The 17,136-nt window shown below is 39.8% G+C and overlaps 1 protein-coding gene across 2 annotated transcripts; it reads left to right on the top strand.

Annotated features, from left to right (window-relative positions):
• The first annotated feature begins 2,101 nt into the window (after positions 1-2,101).
• On the top strand, positions 2,102-15,615 carry LOC139540112 (ETS homologous factor-like). 2 transcript variants are annotated; one of them, XM_071343687.1, is made up of 9 exons: positions 2,102-2,336; positions 8,951-9,056; positions 9,252-9,509; positions 9,856-9,912; positions 12,579-12,620; positions 12,726-12,788; positions 13,417-13,461; positions 13,616-13,811; positions 13,920-15,615. In XM_071343687.1, the coding sequence occupies exons 2-9, from the start codon at positions 8,960-8,962 to the stop codon at positions 14,017-14,019; spliced, it is 858 nt and encodes a 285-aa protein (XP_071199788.1). In that variant the 5' UTR covers positions 2,102-2,336; positions 8,951-8,959; the 3' UTR covers positions 14,020-15,615. The 2 variants fall into 2 exon arrangements, with proteins under 2 accessions (XP_071199788.1, XP_071199789.1); XM_071343688.1 differs by lacking the exons at positions 12,579-12,620; positions 12,726-12,788.
• Positions 15,616-17,136: the final 1,521 nt, after the last annotated feature.

Below are 17,136 nucleotides of genomic sequence, written 5' to 3'. Positions count from 1 at the left end.
CCAAACGATAAATTGTAGTTGATCCCATCAGATAACATAGTTAGCCCTATGCTAACCTTACCTGGTGGCAGTGATTACATCCTGGCACATCTTCGATTTTCGATCCACCAACCAATGACATTTTTAAATCTACAAACTCAAGGTTTACTTGTTCAGTTGGTCTGTAACAAAATGTTGTTTGGCAATATTGCATTGATGCATCCTTGACTAGGCTACAACCTATTAACGTTAGACAACATTTTCAAGTTTTTGCATATGGCAAAACACATCAATGAGTTTCTATGGGGAAAAAAGATAAATGAGGTCCTTACAAGAAAGTTTATCACACATTGTAAAAAATAAAATAAAAACGTAGAGAATTATGTATTTGTCAAACAGCAGTCATGTAGGCTATAACAATCCTCATCCCCTCTGGGCGCCACACACTGCTAAAGCGGTTGCATTGTAATTGATAAGTCGCTCTGGATAAGAGTGTCTGCTAAATGTAATGTAAATGTAAATGATACTGTTTTTTAACCATGGACATGAGCCCACCTCGCATCAAGCTTTTCTGTTGAGGAAAAAACTGTTCAATGTCGGTCTTTGATTCTCGATTCAAAAATCATGTGACAAAGTGGGTTATTATAATATTGCATAAACTATAAAACATTGTAAGTGTAACCTACATAAGAATATATTAATGACAGCCAAGTGTCTTCCTATATTAAGACTGTCGATTCAAGCTGCAATACTGCCATCTGTAGGATGATAACGAGAGTGCAGACTATTTCTACTGCACATCTCTAGTGAAATAACACATATGTGACAAAGCAGATGATTATAAAAATGCATATAAAATATTTAGTTGGACATGTCCATGTAACATAGCCTATGCAATATGATTATTAGGCAATAGCAGTGTGTTTGTGTGCAAGGCTGAAATGTAAGTCCTTTTTCATTTGTAAGCTGTTGGCTGTAGGCTACATCCCTTTTCAACACACTAACCTAATAGGATACATGTAAATCTAAATGTCAAAGGGGGGGGACTCATGTGAGATTCGAAACCGTGCATTAATCTGTGACAATTACATGAACTAGGCACTTTACACAGAGAGCAATTTGACCAGTGTTGGAACATGTCCAACTCCATCTACGATTTTAATTGGCTGCAGAAGTTGTGCCAGGATGTAATCACTGCCACCTGGTGAGGTTAGAAAAGGGCTAACGTGTGCCATGTTATCTGACGGGACCAGCTACAATTTAGCTTTCTGTCACATGCAAGTAAATCGACAACTTTAATTGGCTGTTTAAATGTTTAACTTTAAATGCTTGCAAGTATGGTGTGTGTGTGTGTGTGTGTGTGTGTGTGTGTGTGTGTGTGTGTGTGTGTGTGTGTGTGTGTGTGTGTGTGTGTGTGTGTGTGTGTGTGTGTGTGTGTGTGTGTGTGTGTGTGTGTGTGTGTGTGTGTGTGTGGGGACATTTTGTGGGGACATCCCTATATCCCCCAACTGGGGACATCCCTATATTTCTGTTATTACGGTGCTATCACTCTGTTATTAGTACACCTGCGTGGTAATTTCACTGTTGATGGACCTGACCTGAGTGCAATGGCAACCATGTACTGTGTAAATATGGTCTAGTAAATGTTGTTAAACTGGAACCTAGTTGTTGTGTAATTTTAAGTGAACACCCACATGGTCAAATGTTATTTCCAGGGGGTCTAGGGTTAAGGTTAGAATTAGATATTTTTTATTTCGAATGGAACTGAATTGTGTGTCCCCAAAAGGTTAGTTTTAAAAGTGTGTGAGTGAGTGAGAGAGAGAGAGAGAGAGAGAGAGAGAGAGAGAGAGAGAGAGAGAGAGAGAGAGAGAGAGAGAGAGAGAGAGAGAGAGAGAGAGAGAGAGAGAGAGAGAGAGAGAGGGAGAGAGAGAGAGAGAGAGAGAGAGAGAGAGAGAGAGAGAGAGAGAGAGAGAGAGAGAGAGAGAGAGAGAAAAAACAGAGTGAAAGTAAAAGCTATGACAGGTGTGTGCTGTTATTCACTCCGTCATCCAAATTACTAACTAGCATGAACTTACCCTGGTAGCCAATTGGAGAGAGATAAGGATAGGACAAGGAAGCTGACAGCATAAAATACCCACTGCTGGAGCAGCACCTTGGTGTGTTTGGGCAAGCATTTTTTTGTTTGTTTTTGGAGTCGGAAGAGCACAACTGCTAGCACTGACAACAACACTTCACCCACCTGTGTACCGAAGCACAACTACTGTAGCTACCCACCTAAAGTCATCTGAGAGAAGAGCGAGAGAGGGACAACACACCCATCGAACACAGGCCTGGTCGGTCTCCATTCCACAGCTCTGGTAGGAAAACATGCTAAGCATTGTTAAGCAACCAGATTTGCTCCTGTTGTTCGTAGCTGTTATAATGACTGAATGTAATGAAATCAATCTAATGTCAAATGGCTGGGCATAGGAATGAATGGGTGTTTTCATTAAGCAGACAGTAGGTATTTTAACTGTAACAAAGCAATGTAGGCATTACTTTAATTGTCTTTCAAACTAGATAGTGCTTGTTTGGATTCATGTGTCTAACTGTGTCAAGCGTTGATTGCCAGCAATGCTTCTTCAACTTATCCATAACGTTCTATTGGTTCTATTCCAGCACACTCTGTTATGAAGCAATGCTATTTCAATCTGTTTCAGCACTGTCTGTAGGTCTCGATGTCATGTTTGACATTGGCCGTTACTTATACATGAGCTCTTAGGGATGCAAACCTCAGCTCCAGATGACCACTGATCTGTGACTGATTACATGCATGAAAGTTAAACTACTGTTTTGCAGTGGTGTAAAGTACTTAAGTAAAAATACTTTAAAGTACTACATAAGTAGTTTTTTAAGGGTATCTGTACTTTACTTTACTATTTATATATTTTTCACAACTTTTACTTCAATACATTCCTAAAGAAAATAATTTACTCTTTACTCCATACATTTTCCCTGACACCAAAATGTACTCATTAGATTCTGAAAGGTTGGCAGGACAGGAAAATGGTCCAATTCACACACTTATCAAGAGAACATCAATGGTCATCTCTACTGTCTCTGATCTTGTGGACTCACTAAAAACAAATGCTACGTTTGTAAAATATGTCTTAGTGTTGGAGTGTGCCCCTGGCTATCCGTAAAAAATATATTTTAAAAACACATGCCGTCTGGTTTGCTTAACATAAGGTGGAGTTAACATAAGGAATTATTTTAACTTTTACTTTTGATACTTAAGTATTTTTTGCAATTACATGTACTTTTATACTAAAGTATATTTAAAACAAAATAATTGTAGACTTTTACTCAAGTAGTATTTATCTAGGTGACTTTCACTTTTACTTGAGTCATTTTCTCTTAAGGTATATTTTCTTTCACTCAAGTATGACAGTTGGGTACTTTCAACCACTGCTGTTTTGTTTTAGGTTGAATGACTGTACCTGATTACAACCTACTCTACAGTAATCACCTAGCATTGGTTGTATCAGTTGGTTGGTTGCATCAGTTGGTATAAAACTCCACAGACTGTATCTGTCCTCAGACACATCAGAGCCAGGAAAGAGTGACCTGCCTGCACTTGCTTGTTGCTTACCTGAAGTGACATTGATCAGTGATCGGACTATTGTCTGTTTACTTCCTTCATCTGTAAGTCTTTCCTCATGGTTTTACATAATTATGTTATGAAACTTTGTTTGTTTGTTTGGTGATATGCACAGTCAGTGAATATTGATCAGAGGTGAGTTTCCAAAGCGCTTTGTCTAGCTAACATGGAACTTTATGACTCATCCCTGAATAGTTCACACCATGTATCGTTAACAAGTTAACCTTCAACCGTCCAGGAGACTATAGAAAATAGAAACTACTCCCTGATGATAGGGACATGCTAACTAAACAGTCAGGAATACAATGCCAGCAGTCTACTTCTATGTACAGTCTTTAGGCTGTTCAGACTAGACAGCAGGCAAACAGACAGTAGACTGCACTGATGGTAATCAAAAGCGTACATTTGGCAAGGCTTGGCAAGATGTCAATAGGATCTAGATCTGAACCCAACACTTGGCCTGAACTGTCAAAGGCCATATGCCTCTAGTGAAAATCATACTCAGGGATCTTGACTCAAGTTCTTGGGAAACTGGTTTTGGTTTGAGGAAGACAGTATAATTTATTATTAATACATTTTTTGCTTATTCTTTGTTTATTGTATGTTTTTTTCACTGCTCAAACCTTATGGTGGGTTGTGAGTCAAAATAAACTTTAATTGCTTGGTCACGAAACAGAAAAGTCTGGAAACCCCTGGACTCGACAAACACTAAAATATGTGACAAAGTCATTGCAAGTACTGTGGTGCAGCCACTCCGCCTTCCTGTTATATACTCGTCACAGGCCTCAGTGCCGACCTCCAACTTTAATAATGTATACTGAACAAAACAATGAATGCAACAATTTCAAATATTTTATTGAGCTACAGTTCATATAAGGAAAAAGATTCATTTGGCACTAATCTATGGATTTCACATGACTGGACAGGTGCGCAATGGGGAGCCAGGCCCAGCCAATCAGAATGACTTTTTCCCCACAAAAGGGCTTTATTACACACATAAATACACCTCAGCACACAGTATATATTTACATATTGAATGCAAATATGGTTGTGGTGAACGGTTTTCTCAACAACAGTTCAATGAACATAACCATGTTGTTGACACACTATGGCCAACACTTCACGGGCAGTCAAGGGAGTGATATAGAGAAGAGTATACCATGGTCCACATACCGTACTGTAGCACTACTGTCTTTCTATAAATATTCAAATGAGTATTCACTGATATTATTTATGTTGCATTTACTTTTACAATGTCACTTCTTTATCAATTCTTTAGACCTTCATTAACTTGTTTGTCAACTTTAAACGTGTCATTAAAGTCAAAGGGGGCCAACCAACTTTCTGGTAGAGAATGCAGTGATGACATCACAGAGGGACAACCAACTTTCTGGTAGAGAATGCAGTGATGAGTACTAAAATTGTCACCCGTAATAAAGTACAGTGCGTAATGATCAACTGCATCTAATGGCTTTAATGAAGTGGCAGCTGCATTCATACAGATGATGTTGCCATAGTGTAGGGCCGATAGGAACATTGACTGAATAATCTGCTTTCTACTATTTAGCGAGAGGCAAGACCTATTTCTATAGAAGAAGCCCATTTTTATTCTCAACTTCTTAACTCATCAATATGCTTTTTAATAGACAGCTTTTCATCAATCCAGATGCCCAGATATTTGTAAGCACGGACACGATCAATATAGACACCATCCAAAGTGCACATGCATAAATCATCAGACTTAATTTTATGCGCTCTAGAGAACAACATATATTTAGTTTGACCATTATTCAGTACTAATTTCTGGTCAATAAAGTTTTTCTATAATACGATGAAGGAAGACTGTAGTATAGATAGAGCCTTTTCAACCGGGGGGGGGGGGGGGGGCAATAGCATACACAACAGTATCATCGGCATACAAGTTTAGGTCACTTTTTTTTCCGATAGTCGATAGTTAATGTTAACAGTAAAAAGCACAGGACCCAGAATCGACCACTGCGGGACACCTTCTGTAAAGAAACTTGATTTAACACCATCAGTAGATATACATTGAGTTCTATCTGTCAAGCAATTTTTAAACCAGTTACATGCAACCTGGTCTAGGCCAATTGAAGAAAGCCTCTGAATTAGCAATGAGTGATCAACAGTATCGAAAGCCTTTGACAGGTCAATGAAGAGGGCAGAACAATGTTGATTTTTATCCATGCAGGTAACCACATCATTTATACCTAGGGGTGAAACAGAGATAGTGCTATGACCTGATCAAAAACCTGAATGATGAACACTATACTGTATATAAAAAAGTATGTGGACAACCCTTCAAATTAGTGGATTGGACTATTTCAGACACACCGTTGCTGACAGGTGTATAAAATTGAGCACGCAGCCATGCAATCCCAATGCTCAAACATTTGCAGTAGAATGGCCTTACTAAAGAGCAACAAGCTCACAGAATGGGATCGGCGAGTGCTGAAGCACGTAGTGTCGACAACATACAGTTCCAACACTCACTATTGACTTCCAAACTGCCTCTGGAAACAACATCAGCACAAGAACTGTTCATCGGGAGTTTCATGAAATGGGTTTCCATGGCCAGGCACTATACACAAGCCTACGATCACCATGCGCAATGCCAAGAGTCGGCTGAAGTGGTGTAAAGCTCGACGCCATTGGATTCTGGAGCAGTGGAAACGTGTTCTCTGGAGTGATGAATCACGCTTCACCATCTGGAAGTCCGAAGGACGAATCTGGGTTTGACGGAAGCCAGGAGAACGCTACCTACCCCAATGCATAGTGCCAACTGTAAAGTTTGGATGAGGACGAATAACGGTCTGGAGCTATTTTTCATGGTTCCAACTAGGCCCCTTAGTTCAAGTGAAGGGAAATCTTAATGATATGTCATACAATGGCATTCTACAAAAATCTGTGCTTCCAACTTTGTGGCAACAGTTTGAGGAAGGCCCTTTAGGAAGGCCCTTTCAGCATGACAATGCCCCGTGCACAAAGTGAGGTCCATACAGAAATGGTTTGTCGAGATCGGTGTGGAAGAACTTGATTGGCCTACACAGAGCCCTGACCTCAACCCCATCGGACACCTTTGGGATGAATTAGAATGTTGACTGATTTCCAGGCCAAATCGCCCAACATCATTGCCAGACCTTGCTAATGCTCTTGTGTCTGAATGGAAGCAATTCCCCGCAGCAATGTCTGTTATAGCAGTAAATTGGGCACCAACTCCAAATTAATGAAAATGGTTTTGGAATGATATGTTCGACGACCAGGTGTCCACATACTTATTGTCGTGTAGTGTGCATTTAGAATACTTTTCAAGGATAACAAAGATCTTAGCTGAGAATTAATCAAGGATTCTAATATTTTAGCTTGGCAAGAAAGTTTAGAAATAGGCCGCCACCTTTGTGAAGGGAAAGTACATGTGCCGCCTTCCAAACTCCAGGAGTATCACGTCATTAAATGTAACTAACCCATTTCATTCTACCATCAGAAGAACACATAGGCATACAGTGCAATCAGAAAGTATTCAGACCCCCTGACTTTTCCACATTTTGTCACGTTACACCCTTTTTCTAAAATAGATTTTTTTTAAATCCCTCATTAATCTACACACAATACCCCATAATGATGAAGCGAAAAACAGATTTTATTTTACAAATGTATTCAAATAAATAATGAAAAACAGAAACACCTTATTTACATAAGTATTCAGACCCTTTGCTATGAGACTCAAAATTAAGCTCAGGTGCATCCTGTTTCCATTGATCATCCTTAAGATGTTTCTACAACTTGATTGGAGTCAACCTGTGATAAATTCAATTGATTGGACATGATTTGGAAAGGCACATACCTGTCTATATAAGGTCCCACAGTTGACAGTGCATGTCAGAGCAAAAACCAAGCCATGAGGTTGAAGGAATTGTCTGTGGAGCTCAGAGACAGGATTGTGTCGAGGCACAGATCTGGGGAAGGGTACCAAACAATGTCTGTAGCATTGAAGGTCTCCAATAATACTGTGGCCTATATTATTCTTAAATGGAAGAAGTTTGGAACCAACAAGAATCTTCCTAACTGAGCAATCAAGGGAGAAGTGCCTTAGTCAGGGAGGTGACCAAGAACCCAATGGTCATTCTGACAGAGCTTCAGAGTTCATCTGTGGAGATGGGAAACCTTCCAGAAGGACAACCATCTCTGCAGCACTCCACCAATCAGGCCTTTATGGTAGAGTGACTAGACGGAAGCCACTCCTCAGTAAAAGGCACATGACAGCCCGTTTAGAGTTTTCCAAAAGGCACCTAAAGGACTCTCAGACCATAGAAACAAGATTATCTGGTCTGATGAAACCAAGATTGAACTCTTTGGCCTGAATGCCAAGCATCATGTCTCGAGGAAACCTGGTACCATCCCTACGGTGAAGCGTGGTTGTGGTAGCATCATGCTGTGGGGATGTTTTTCAACAGCAGGGACTGGGAGACTAGTCAGGATCGAGGGAAAGATGAACAGAGCAAAGTACAGAGAGATCCTTAAGGAAAACTTGCTCCAGAGCGCTCAGGACTTCAGACTGGGGCAAAGATTCAGTTTCGAACAGGACAACAACTCTCAGCACACAGCCAAGACAATGCAGGAGTGGCTTCGGGAGAAGTCTCTGAATGTCCTTGAGTGGCCCAGCCAGAGCCCGGACTTGAATACAATTGAACATCTCTGGAGAGACCTGAAAATAGATGTGCTGCCACGCTCCCCATCCAACCTGACAGAGCTTGAGAGGATCTGCAGAGGAGAATGGGAGAAACTCCACAAATACAGGTGTGCCAAGCTTGTAGCCTCAAATCCAAGAAGACTCGAGGCTGTAAAAACTGCCAAAGGTGATTCAACTAAGTACTAAGTAAAGGGTGTGAATACTTATGTAAATGTAAAGTTTCTTTTTTTAAATTATTCATTTGCAGAAAATTCTAAAAATCTGTTTTTACTTTGTCATTATGGGGTATTGTGTGTAGATTGATGAGGGGAAAAAACTATGTAATCAATTTTACAATAAGGCTGTAGCGTAACAAATTGTAGAATAATTCAAGGGGTCTGAATACTTTCTGAATGCACTGTGTATGTATGCAAAACAGACACCCACACTCTCCCTATACTAACTCCTTCTGCACTTTCACAACTGTCAATGTTGTAATTTGGAAATATCTAATTTGCAAACATCTCAACTCACTATGGGGAATAACACTGTCTATGTGCACTGTGTGTGATTACATGGCAGCCTACCAATCACCTTGTTTGGGGTTTTACTCCATACTGACTGTACGTGTCTTTCTCCCCCAGCTCTGGACCATGGTCCGTCATACCACCTGTATCATGAGCATCCCTTCCACTGCCAGCATTGAGAGCCAGCTGCCCACAACATGGAGCTCCTACCCATGCCCAGACAGTGAGGACTTGTTTGGTTACTCAATGGCTCTTTTAGTAAAATGCACTGCTGGTTTAATTATTTACAAGTACCTGGGCTAGCCAGAGTTAATATTTTTTCACAACACCCCCTGCACACTCAAAGATTGAAAATTTGATATGCTACTCACAGCTATTGCAAAACGCACCTAACCTCTATCTTCAACCCTATCCCCAGTTTCCACAGTGATGCCCGGTTACACCAGTAGCCTGTGGTCCCAGGACTACAAGCCTCAGTATTGGTCAAAGTACCTGGTGTGGCAGTGGCTACAGCAGATGGTGGACATGCACCAGATTGACGCTGCCAGCATCCACTTCCAGAACTTTGACGTGGACGGCCGTCAACTGTGCAGCATGACCTACCAGGACTTTACACGCGCCGCGGGCACTGTGGGGCCTATCCTCTACCAAAGCCTCAACGAGCTCAAATGGAGCGGTAGGTTCACACATTGGACAAAGCTGTAACGTCTTCTGTTATTGTTAGTGTCTTATGTTTATCAGAATGGAGGCCAGGTCTGGCCATGTATTATAAAAACATACTGTTAGTGATAAATTTGGTCTTCAGATGTTTGAATGTAGTATTTCATTTCAACAATATTTGAGTCGGTTAGAAAACCACAAACAAACAAGAACAGACAGTTGAACCAGTGTACGGTGGAAGGATCAAGGATTTAAGATTTCAGCATCAAATTTGATTACATGCAACACAAAATAAAGAAGGGTGTTGTTACTGTCAGTGTAATAACAATGACCTCTTGTTTCTCCATGTCATCCCTAAACAGGACAGCATCCTGGTGTGGAGTTTAACCCACTGGACATTATCAAATCAGAGCCAGATGGTAAGAGCTGTCAAAAGCATACAAACCCAGAGAGGATGTAGTACATTGTTTTTCACATGTCCTTTATTCAAAACGCATTGTTGCATGCTTATAAAATTTTAATTTATAAAGTTATAGAATATATACAATGCTTCAGACCCTCGTAGAGAACGGGGAGTCTATAGAACAGAGAGACTCAGGGTTCCCAAACTGGCGGGCCTTGTGCTGGATTTGTCCCGGGGGTGGTTTTATTTGGCCCCAAGCAACAACAAAAAAAAAAAAAAAAAAAATTGTTTTGTTGAATTTCCATTGTTGGAATTAAAAGACTAAAAACAACAGGAAAGCAGTTCCAAGTGATTTTAATTGGGAAATATTTTCCCAAGCATTCACACGCATAATAGAGAGACATATGTGATTGTATACAAATAATAATAATTGATTGGATTTATAAAGCACTTTTCTACCAATTGAGGTACTCAAAGCGCCTTGCATACAGTAGTAGGGGGAAACTCAACTCACCAATGTGTAGCACCAATTTCAGTTATGCACGGCGACCATTTTGTACAAGAACTCTCACCACAAATCAGTTATCATGTGGAGAGGTGAGGAGTGATATATGCCAATTAGGAATGAGGAGGATGATTAGGTGGCCATGATGGAATGTGGCCAGGTTGGGAATTTAGCCATAACACCAGGGTGAACACCTCTACTTTTACAATAACCGCCATGGGATTTTAAATGATGACAGAGTGTCAGGACACCCGTTTTAACATCCTGTCCAAAAGACAGCACCATACGCAGGACAATATTCCCAAATGTAATCAAGGTTTGAAATGATGTCCGTACGGGAGTTGCAACGATGGGACAAGACTGTAACTACCAAATGGATATCATGAAAATTGGGGAGAAAAAGGGGGTAAAAAGTTTTTCAAAAATGAAATAATTTGTTTGAAATCATTATGTTTTAGACAAATATTATATCTGTTTAAGCTTCTGCGGTCAATTTGCAGTCTAAAAATATCCAGTACTATTCAAAAGTTTGGACACACCTACTCATTCAAGGGTTTTTCTTTATATGTTCTACATTGTAGTGAAGACATCAAAACTATGAAATAAGACATATGGAATCATATAGTAACAAAAAAGTATATAACATATTTTAGATTATTCAAGGTAGACACGCTTTGCCTTGATGACAGCTTTGCACAATCTTGGCATTCTCTCAACCAGCTTCACCTGGAATGCTTTCCCAACAGTCTTCAAGGAGTTCCCACATATGCTGAGCACTTGTTGGCTGCTTTTCCTTCACTCTGCGGTCCAACTCATCCCAAACCATCTCATTTGGGTTGAGGTCGGGTGATTGTGGAAGCCAGGTCATCTGATGCAGCACTCCATTACTCTCCTTCTTGGTCAAATAGCCCTTACACAGCCTGGAGGTGTGTTCTGGGCCATTGTCCTGTTGAAAAACAAATTATAGTCCCACTAAGCGCAAACCAGATGAGATGGCGTATTGCTGCAGAATGCTGTCGTAGCAATGCTGGTTAAGTGTGCCTTGAATTCTAAATAAATCACTTACAGTGTCACCAGAAAAGCACCCCCACACTATCACACCTCCTCCTCATCCATGCAACATGGTGGGAACTACACACGCAGAGATCATCTGTTCACCTACTCTGTGTCTCGCAAAGACATTGCGGTTGGAACCAAAAATCTCAAATTTGGACTCATCAGACGTAAGGACAGATTTCCACCGGTCTAATGTCCATTGCTCGTGTTTCTTGGCCCAAGTAAGTCTCTTCTTATTATTGGTGTCCTTTAGTAGTGATTTCTTTGCTTCTTCTGATTCACACAGTCGATGTTGAGATACGTCTGTTACTTGAACTCTGTGAAGCAGAGGTTGGTAACTTTAACTTATTCTCTGCAACAGAGGTAACTCTGCGTCTTCCTTTCCTGTGGCGGTCCTCATGAGAGCCAGTTTCATCATAGCGCTTGATGGTTTTTACTTGGTCTTTTACCAAATAGGGCTATCTTCTGTATACCATCCCTACCTTGTCACAACACAGCTGATTGGCTCAAATGCAGGAAAGAATTAAAGACGTTTCACAAAATAACTTTTTGTGCAACCGGCACACCGGTTAATCGAAATGCATTCCAGGTGACTTCCTCATGAAGCTGGTTAAATAATGCCAAGAGTGTGCAAAGCTGTCATCAAAGTATAGCGTGGCTACTTTGAAGAATCTCAAATAGAAAATATATTTTGATTTGTTGAGCACTTTTTTTGGTTACTACATGATTTCGTGTGTGTTATTTCATAGTTCTGATGTCTTCAATATTATTCTACAATGTTGAAAATAGTACAAATAAAAGAAAATACCTGGGATCAGTAGGTGTGTCCAAACTTTTGACTGGTACTGTATATTTATAAAAGATTGTCCCGTGGATTAATCTAGTTGATGATCCCTGCTCTAGAGAAACATTGGGATACATGAGTAATGTACTTCAAGTCATCTCTTACAAGCCCATCCAGTCATGACATAGGCCTATCTGTGCTTGTCTCAACATGTTTGACGCCAGTTAAAAAATTAAGTAAGTTAAATCTAGTCTGTGATTTCAATAAACTCTTGAGATGTTACTTTATGCCTCTTATTAAGTAAATGTAAGCTTTATGTGCTCTCCTCTCCTCATAGATTTCCCTTGTTCATTCCCAGAACCTAGCATATATCCTGCAGGTAGGTACCACATTAGAATGGATAGGAGAGACTTAAAAATGCAACATTTTAACTAACTTACGGACAGCATAATTTTTTATATGTTGACCTGTCTTTACTTTTTAGACATTTTTGATCCCTCATGTCAATGCCTCGCACCTGTGGCATCGCTCACTATCTCAAGTCCAGGTAAAAGATGAGGACTGAAAACCTATAAAACATTATGTAAACAAAGAAATTGGAACAAGACCCAAGCCAAGGGAAGACTTTGATCTACAGTAGCCTAGTCCCCAAATAAATTATTGCTGGACCAATGTGAATTTGAAACATAAGACATCATTGAGCAAAGTGGCAATTCAAGGCTACTGAGTAAAGTCCATGAACTGAACGTTCATGGACTTTACTCAGTAGCCTTGAATTGCCACTTTGCTTAATGATGTCTTATATTTCAAATTCACATCAGTAAGTGACAATTTTGGGAATGGGCCAGCTGAGTTTACTCCTTCACTAAACAATGCCACTGAGAAAACAATGTATGACGATACAACTGAACAAACTCATCCTGTAAATGTTTCCCACACCCATGTAATTGTACAGTATTGGGTTCCATAGAATTAATATGGAATGCGTAAGATATAGCGGCACAAGGGTTAAACCGTGTAGGTTAAAGGTCTGTTTGATTAGTTGGTTGGACTACTATGATGCTAGACCCACTAGTGGGTTTGATTGTCACATCTACCAAATATATTGAATGTCTTCATTTTAATTTGTTGTGAGCATCTGCTTAATGACCATGTGTCTATTAATTTACTTTCAGACACAAAGAGATCTCACAGTCGCCCTCATCAGATCAAAAAACACAGTGAGTAGTATTTATCATCTTCAATACTGTCGTTACTTATCTTTTAATGTAAATGCTCAATCGGATGATGGCTACATGCTGAACGTTTTGCCTATGCTATAACTGATGTACAGTAGATTGTTCTAATGTCCACCACCCATGTGTTTCTCCTCAGACCCCCGGGGAACCCACCTGTGGGAGTTCATTAGGGACATTCTGCTGAACCCAGAGTGGAACTCAGGCCTGCTCAAGTGGGAGGACCGGACAGATGGCGTGTTCCGTTTCCTCAAGTCAGAGGCTGTTGCTCAGCTGTGGGGCAAGAAGAAGAACAACAGCAGCATGACCTACGAGAAGCTCAGCCGAGCTATGAGGTAAAGACTGAAGGGATTAGGGGGTTTTGATGTTTATTTCCTGGTTCGCATCTTAAGAAGGCAGTCATTTTGGCTGTTCCAATAACCTCCCTGTCCATACCTTTCCAGATATTACTACAAACAGGAAATCCTGGAACACGTGGATGGCCGAAGGCTGGTCTACAAGTTTGGAAAAAATGCACAAGGATGGAGGGAGTCAGAAAAGTAAAAGAGTCTGGAGGACACCTCTCCACTATTTTGTGCCTTTTTTTGTGCCTCTATTTATGTTTGTTTTTTATTTTAATGTGTCACTGTGATGTTTTACAAAGAGGAGCAGAATGCCTTGTTGCAACTCTTGACATTTGTGGGAGGTTTTGTATGATATGTTTACATTTGGTTAAGAAAGACTACATTTTACATTTAATTGCTTACCCAGCTAGCACATAACGTTCTGAGAACCAAATGTTTCTTAGAGCTTGGTGACAGCGGGGTTGTCATATGGTTATTTTGCATACAACCTTCCTACAACTTTCTGGGAATGGTGCAGGATAGTTGCTTGACTGTGGAACATTCTCGGCACATTTAAGGAACTTGAATTTAAAAAAATAATAATCTTGCTCTTTCATTACTTTAACTGAATGTTTCCTAAAAGTTCAAACATGGTTGGATTTAATGTACATTTTGGGAATGTTCTAGGAATGTTCTCCAACTAGTTTGACATTGGGAATGTTCTCAAATAGTTCAGAGAATGTTAAGAAACAACACTCTTCTGTAGGAATTTCAGCATAACGTTTACTTCAGCATAACGTTTTCTGCAGGTTTCCTCACGGTTATTTTTAAAGTCATGTTCTCAGAACGTTAAGAAAATGTTCCATAAAAACCACAAGAACATTAGTAATGTTCAAATAACTTTCTAAGAATGTTATTTGAAAAAATACAATACTTAGCATCAACAAAACTCTCTTTATCCTCTATCTTGTTAAGTGTGTTCAGGTGTGTTGGCCTTGCCCACTTATTGGTCACACCTGATCTTTATTAATGCTTGTTTCCTTTCAAATGGGGTCTGTTTGAATAGACTAAAATGAACATGGCATGCTAGCTTCATCCTGGTTGCGCAGTGGAGAAATTACATGGATAGAGAACCGAAGACTATAGGTACTGAATTTCACTAACGTTGTGCTACAACAAAAAATACATGTGTTTGCAAATTAATTTCTGTGTCCTATCTAGGGTTGCAAAGGGAAGGTATTTTACTGGAAACTTTCTAAGTTTACCAGTAAACTACCAGAATTTTGACATCTTTAAATTATGTAATCTACCACAAGATACTGTATCTATTGGTCTTTTGGGGGTATTTCATAATATCACCGGTGTCTGTAATTATCTCTGTCCTGTTTTCTGGCCTTATCACATGGAAAATATATTAAATAATTAAATACAATTATTTAAAAATAAAATGAATGAGAAAGCTGTAAAATATCATCCTAAATATAAACCATCCAACTTAGTGAATACCATTGGTGCATTTTTATTTATTTTACTACGTCAACATGTATTTTTTTGTGAATGTTTTTGCCTCAAACTGGTGAAAGTTGTGATTAGATGTTTTTTGATTAGATGCTTGTTGATTAGATGCTTTTCTATGCTATTTTCTCTTCACCCATATGGTCTATCTATTAGAAACTCATGGACAATATGGACACAGATTTTTAATACATTTGCAAAAATTTGTAAAAACCTGTTTTTTCATTATGGGGTATTGTGTGTAGATTGATGAGGGGGGAAAACGAATTTAATCAATAAAGGGGTCTGAATACTTTTCAAATGTGCTGTACAAGGCATCTCCTTCAGTACTGTTAATATGAAACTATTGCTGTCTTCTTTGCATTCATCCTCATCAGATGTATTTTAGTTTTGTATAGGTAACAGATTAGGCAAGTGTAGCTACTAAAACTAAAGCCACTAAAATCATGCAGTACAGTATACATCAAGCAGTTTATTAGTTACACTGGCGGGCCCCGTGGCAATAAATAAATTAAACCAAAAGCTTACCTTGACTTGGAAGAGTTCCAGTGTTGGATAGCCATAGCCTGCTAGCATCCCTCTCTGCTTGAACCGGTTGTTTGAATAGGGTAAACTAGCTAGCTGCATTCACTAATTAAGTAAGTGAAAGTAAAATATATATATATATATACACTACAGTTCATAAGTTTGGGGTCACTTAGAAATGTCCTTGTTTTTGAAAGAAAAGCAAAAAAATGTGTCCATTAAAATTACATCACATACAGTGTAGACATTGTTAATGTTGTAAATTACTATTGTAGCTGGAAAGGGCAGATTTTTTATGGAATATCTACATAGGCGTAGAGAGGCCCATTATCAGCAAACATCACTCCTGTGTTCCAATGGCACGTTGTGTTAGCTAATCCAAGTTAATCATTTAAAAGGCTAATTGATCATTAGAAAACCCTTTTGCAAGTATGTTAGCACAGCTGAAAACTGTGTCCTGATTAAAGAAGCAATAAAACTGGCCTTCTTTAGACTAGTTGAGTATCTGGAGCATAAGCATTTGTGGGTTTGATTACAGGCTCAAAATGGCCAGAAACTAAGACCTTTCTTCTGAAACTCGTCAGTTTATTCTTGTTCTGAGAGATGAAGGCTATTCAATGCGAGAAATTGTCAAGAAACTGAAGATCGCTTCCTTCACAGAACAGCGCAAACTGGCTCTAACCAGAATTTAAAGAGGAGTGGGAGGCCCCAGTGCACACCTGAGCAAGAGGACAAGTACATTAGAGTATCTAGTTTAAGACAGACACCTCACAAGTCTTCAACTGGCAGCATCATTAAATAGTACCCGCAAAACACCAGTCTCAACGTCAACAGTGAAGAGGCGACTCTGGGATGCTGGCCTTCTAGGCAGAGTTCCTCTGTTCAGTGTGTGTTCTTTTGCCCATCTTAATCTTGTCTTTTTATTGGCCAGTCTGTGATATGGCTTTACCTTTGCAACTCTGCATAGAAGGCCAGCCTCGCGGAGTCGCCTCTTCACTGTTGACGTTGAGACTGGTGTTTTGCGGGTACTATTTAATGAAGTTGTCAGTTAAGGACTTGTGAGGTGTCTGTTTCTCAAATAATTACCGGAAAGGAGCTCTGGGATTTGTTTATTTTAGACGGTGCCGATTCCACATAATGAAACACTGTATTAGGGCTCCCGAGTGGCTTAGCAGTCTGAAGCACTGCATCTCAGCGCAAGAAGCGTCACTGTAATCCCTGGTTCGAATCCAGGCTGTATCACGTCTGGCCGTGATTGAGAGTCCCATGGGGGCGGCAGGTAGCCCACATTTGTCTA

This window comes from Salvelinus alpinus, chromosome 15 (genome assembly GCF_045679555.1).
Source record: "Salvelinus alpinus chromosome 15, SLU_Salpinus.1, whole genome shotgun sequence".
Classification (NCBI taxonomy): Eukaryota; Metazoa; Chordata; class Actinopteri; order Salmoniformes; family Salmonidae; genus Salvelinus; species Salvelinus alpinus.
Note: the sequence above shows the minus strand (reverse complement) of the source record. Positions and strands in the feature narration are given on the sequence as shown.

Bases quoted from the DNA above. Each gene is read 5' to 3' on its own strand.
- LOC139540112 (XM_071343687.1), top strand. From the start codon at position 8,960: ATGGTCCGTCATACCACCTGTATCATGAGCATCCCTTCCACTGCCAGC. The intron at 13,462-13,615 runs GTGAGTAGTATT...GTTTCTCCTCAG, and splicing joins TCATCAGATCAAAAAACACA to ACCCCCGGGGAACCCACCTG. The intron at 13,812-13,919 runs GTAAAGACTGAA...ATACCTTTCCAG, and splicing joins AAGCTCAGCCGAGCTATGAG to ATATTACTACAAACAGGAAA.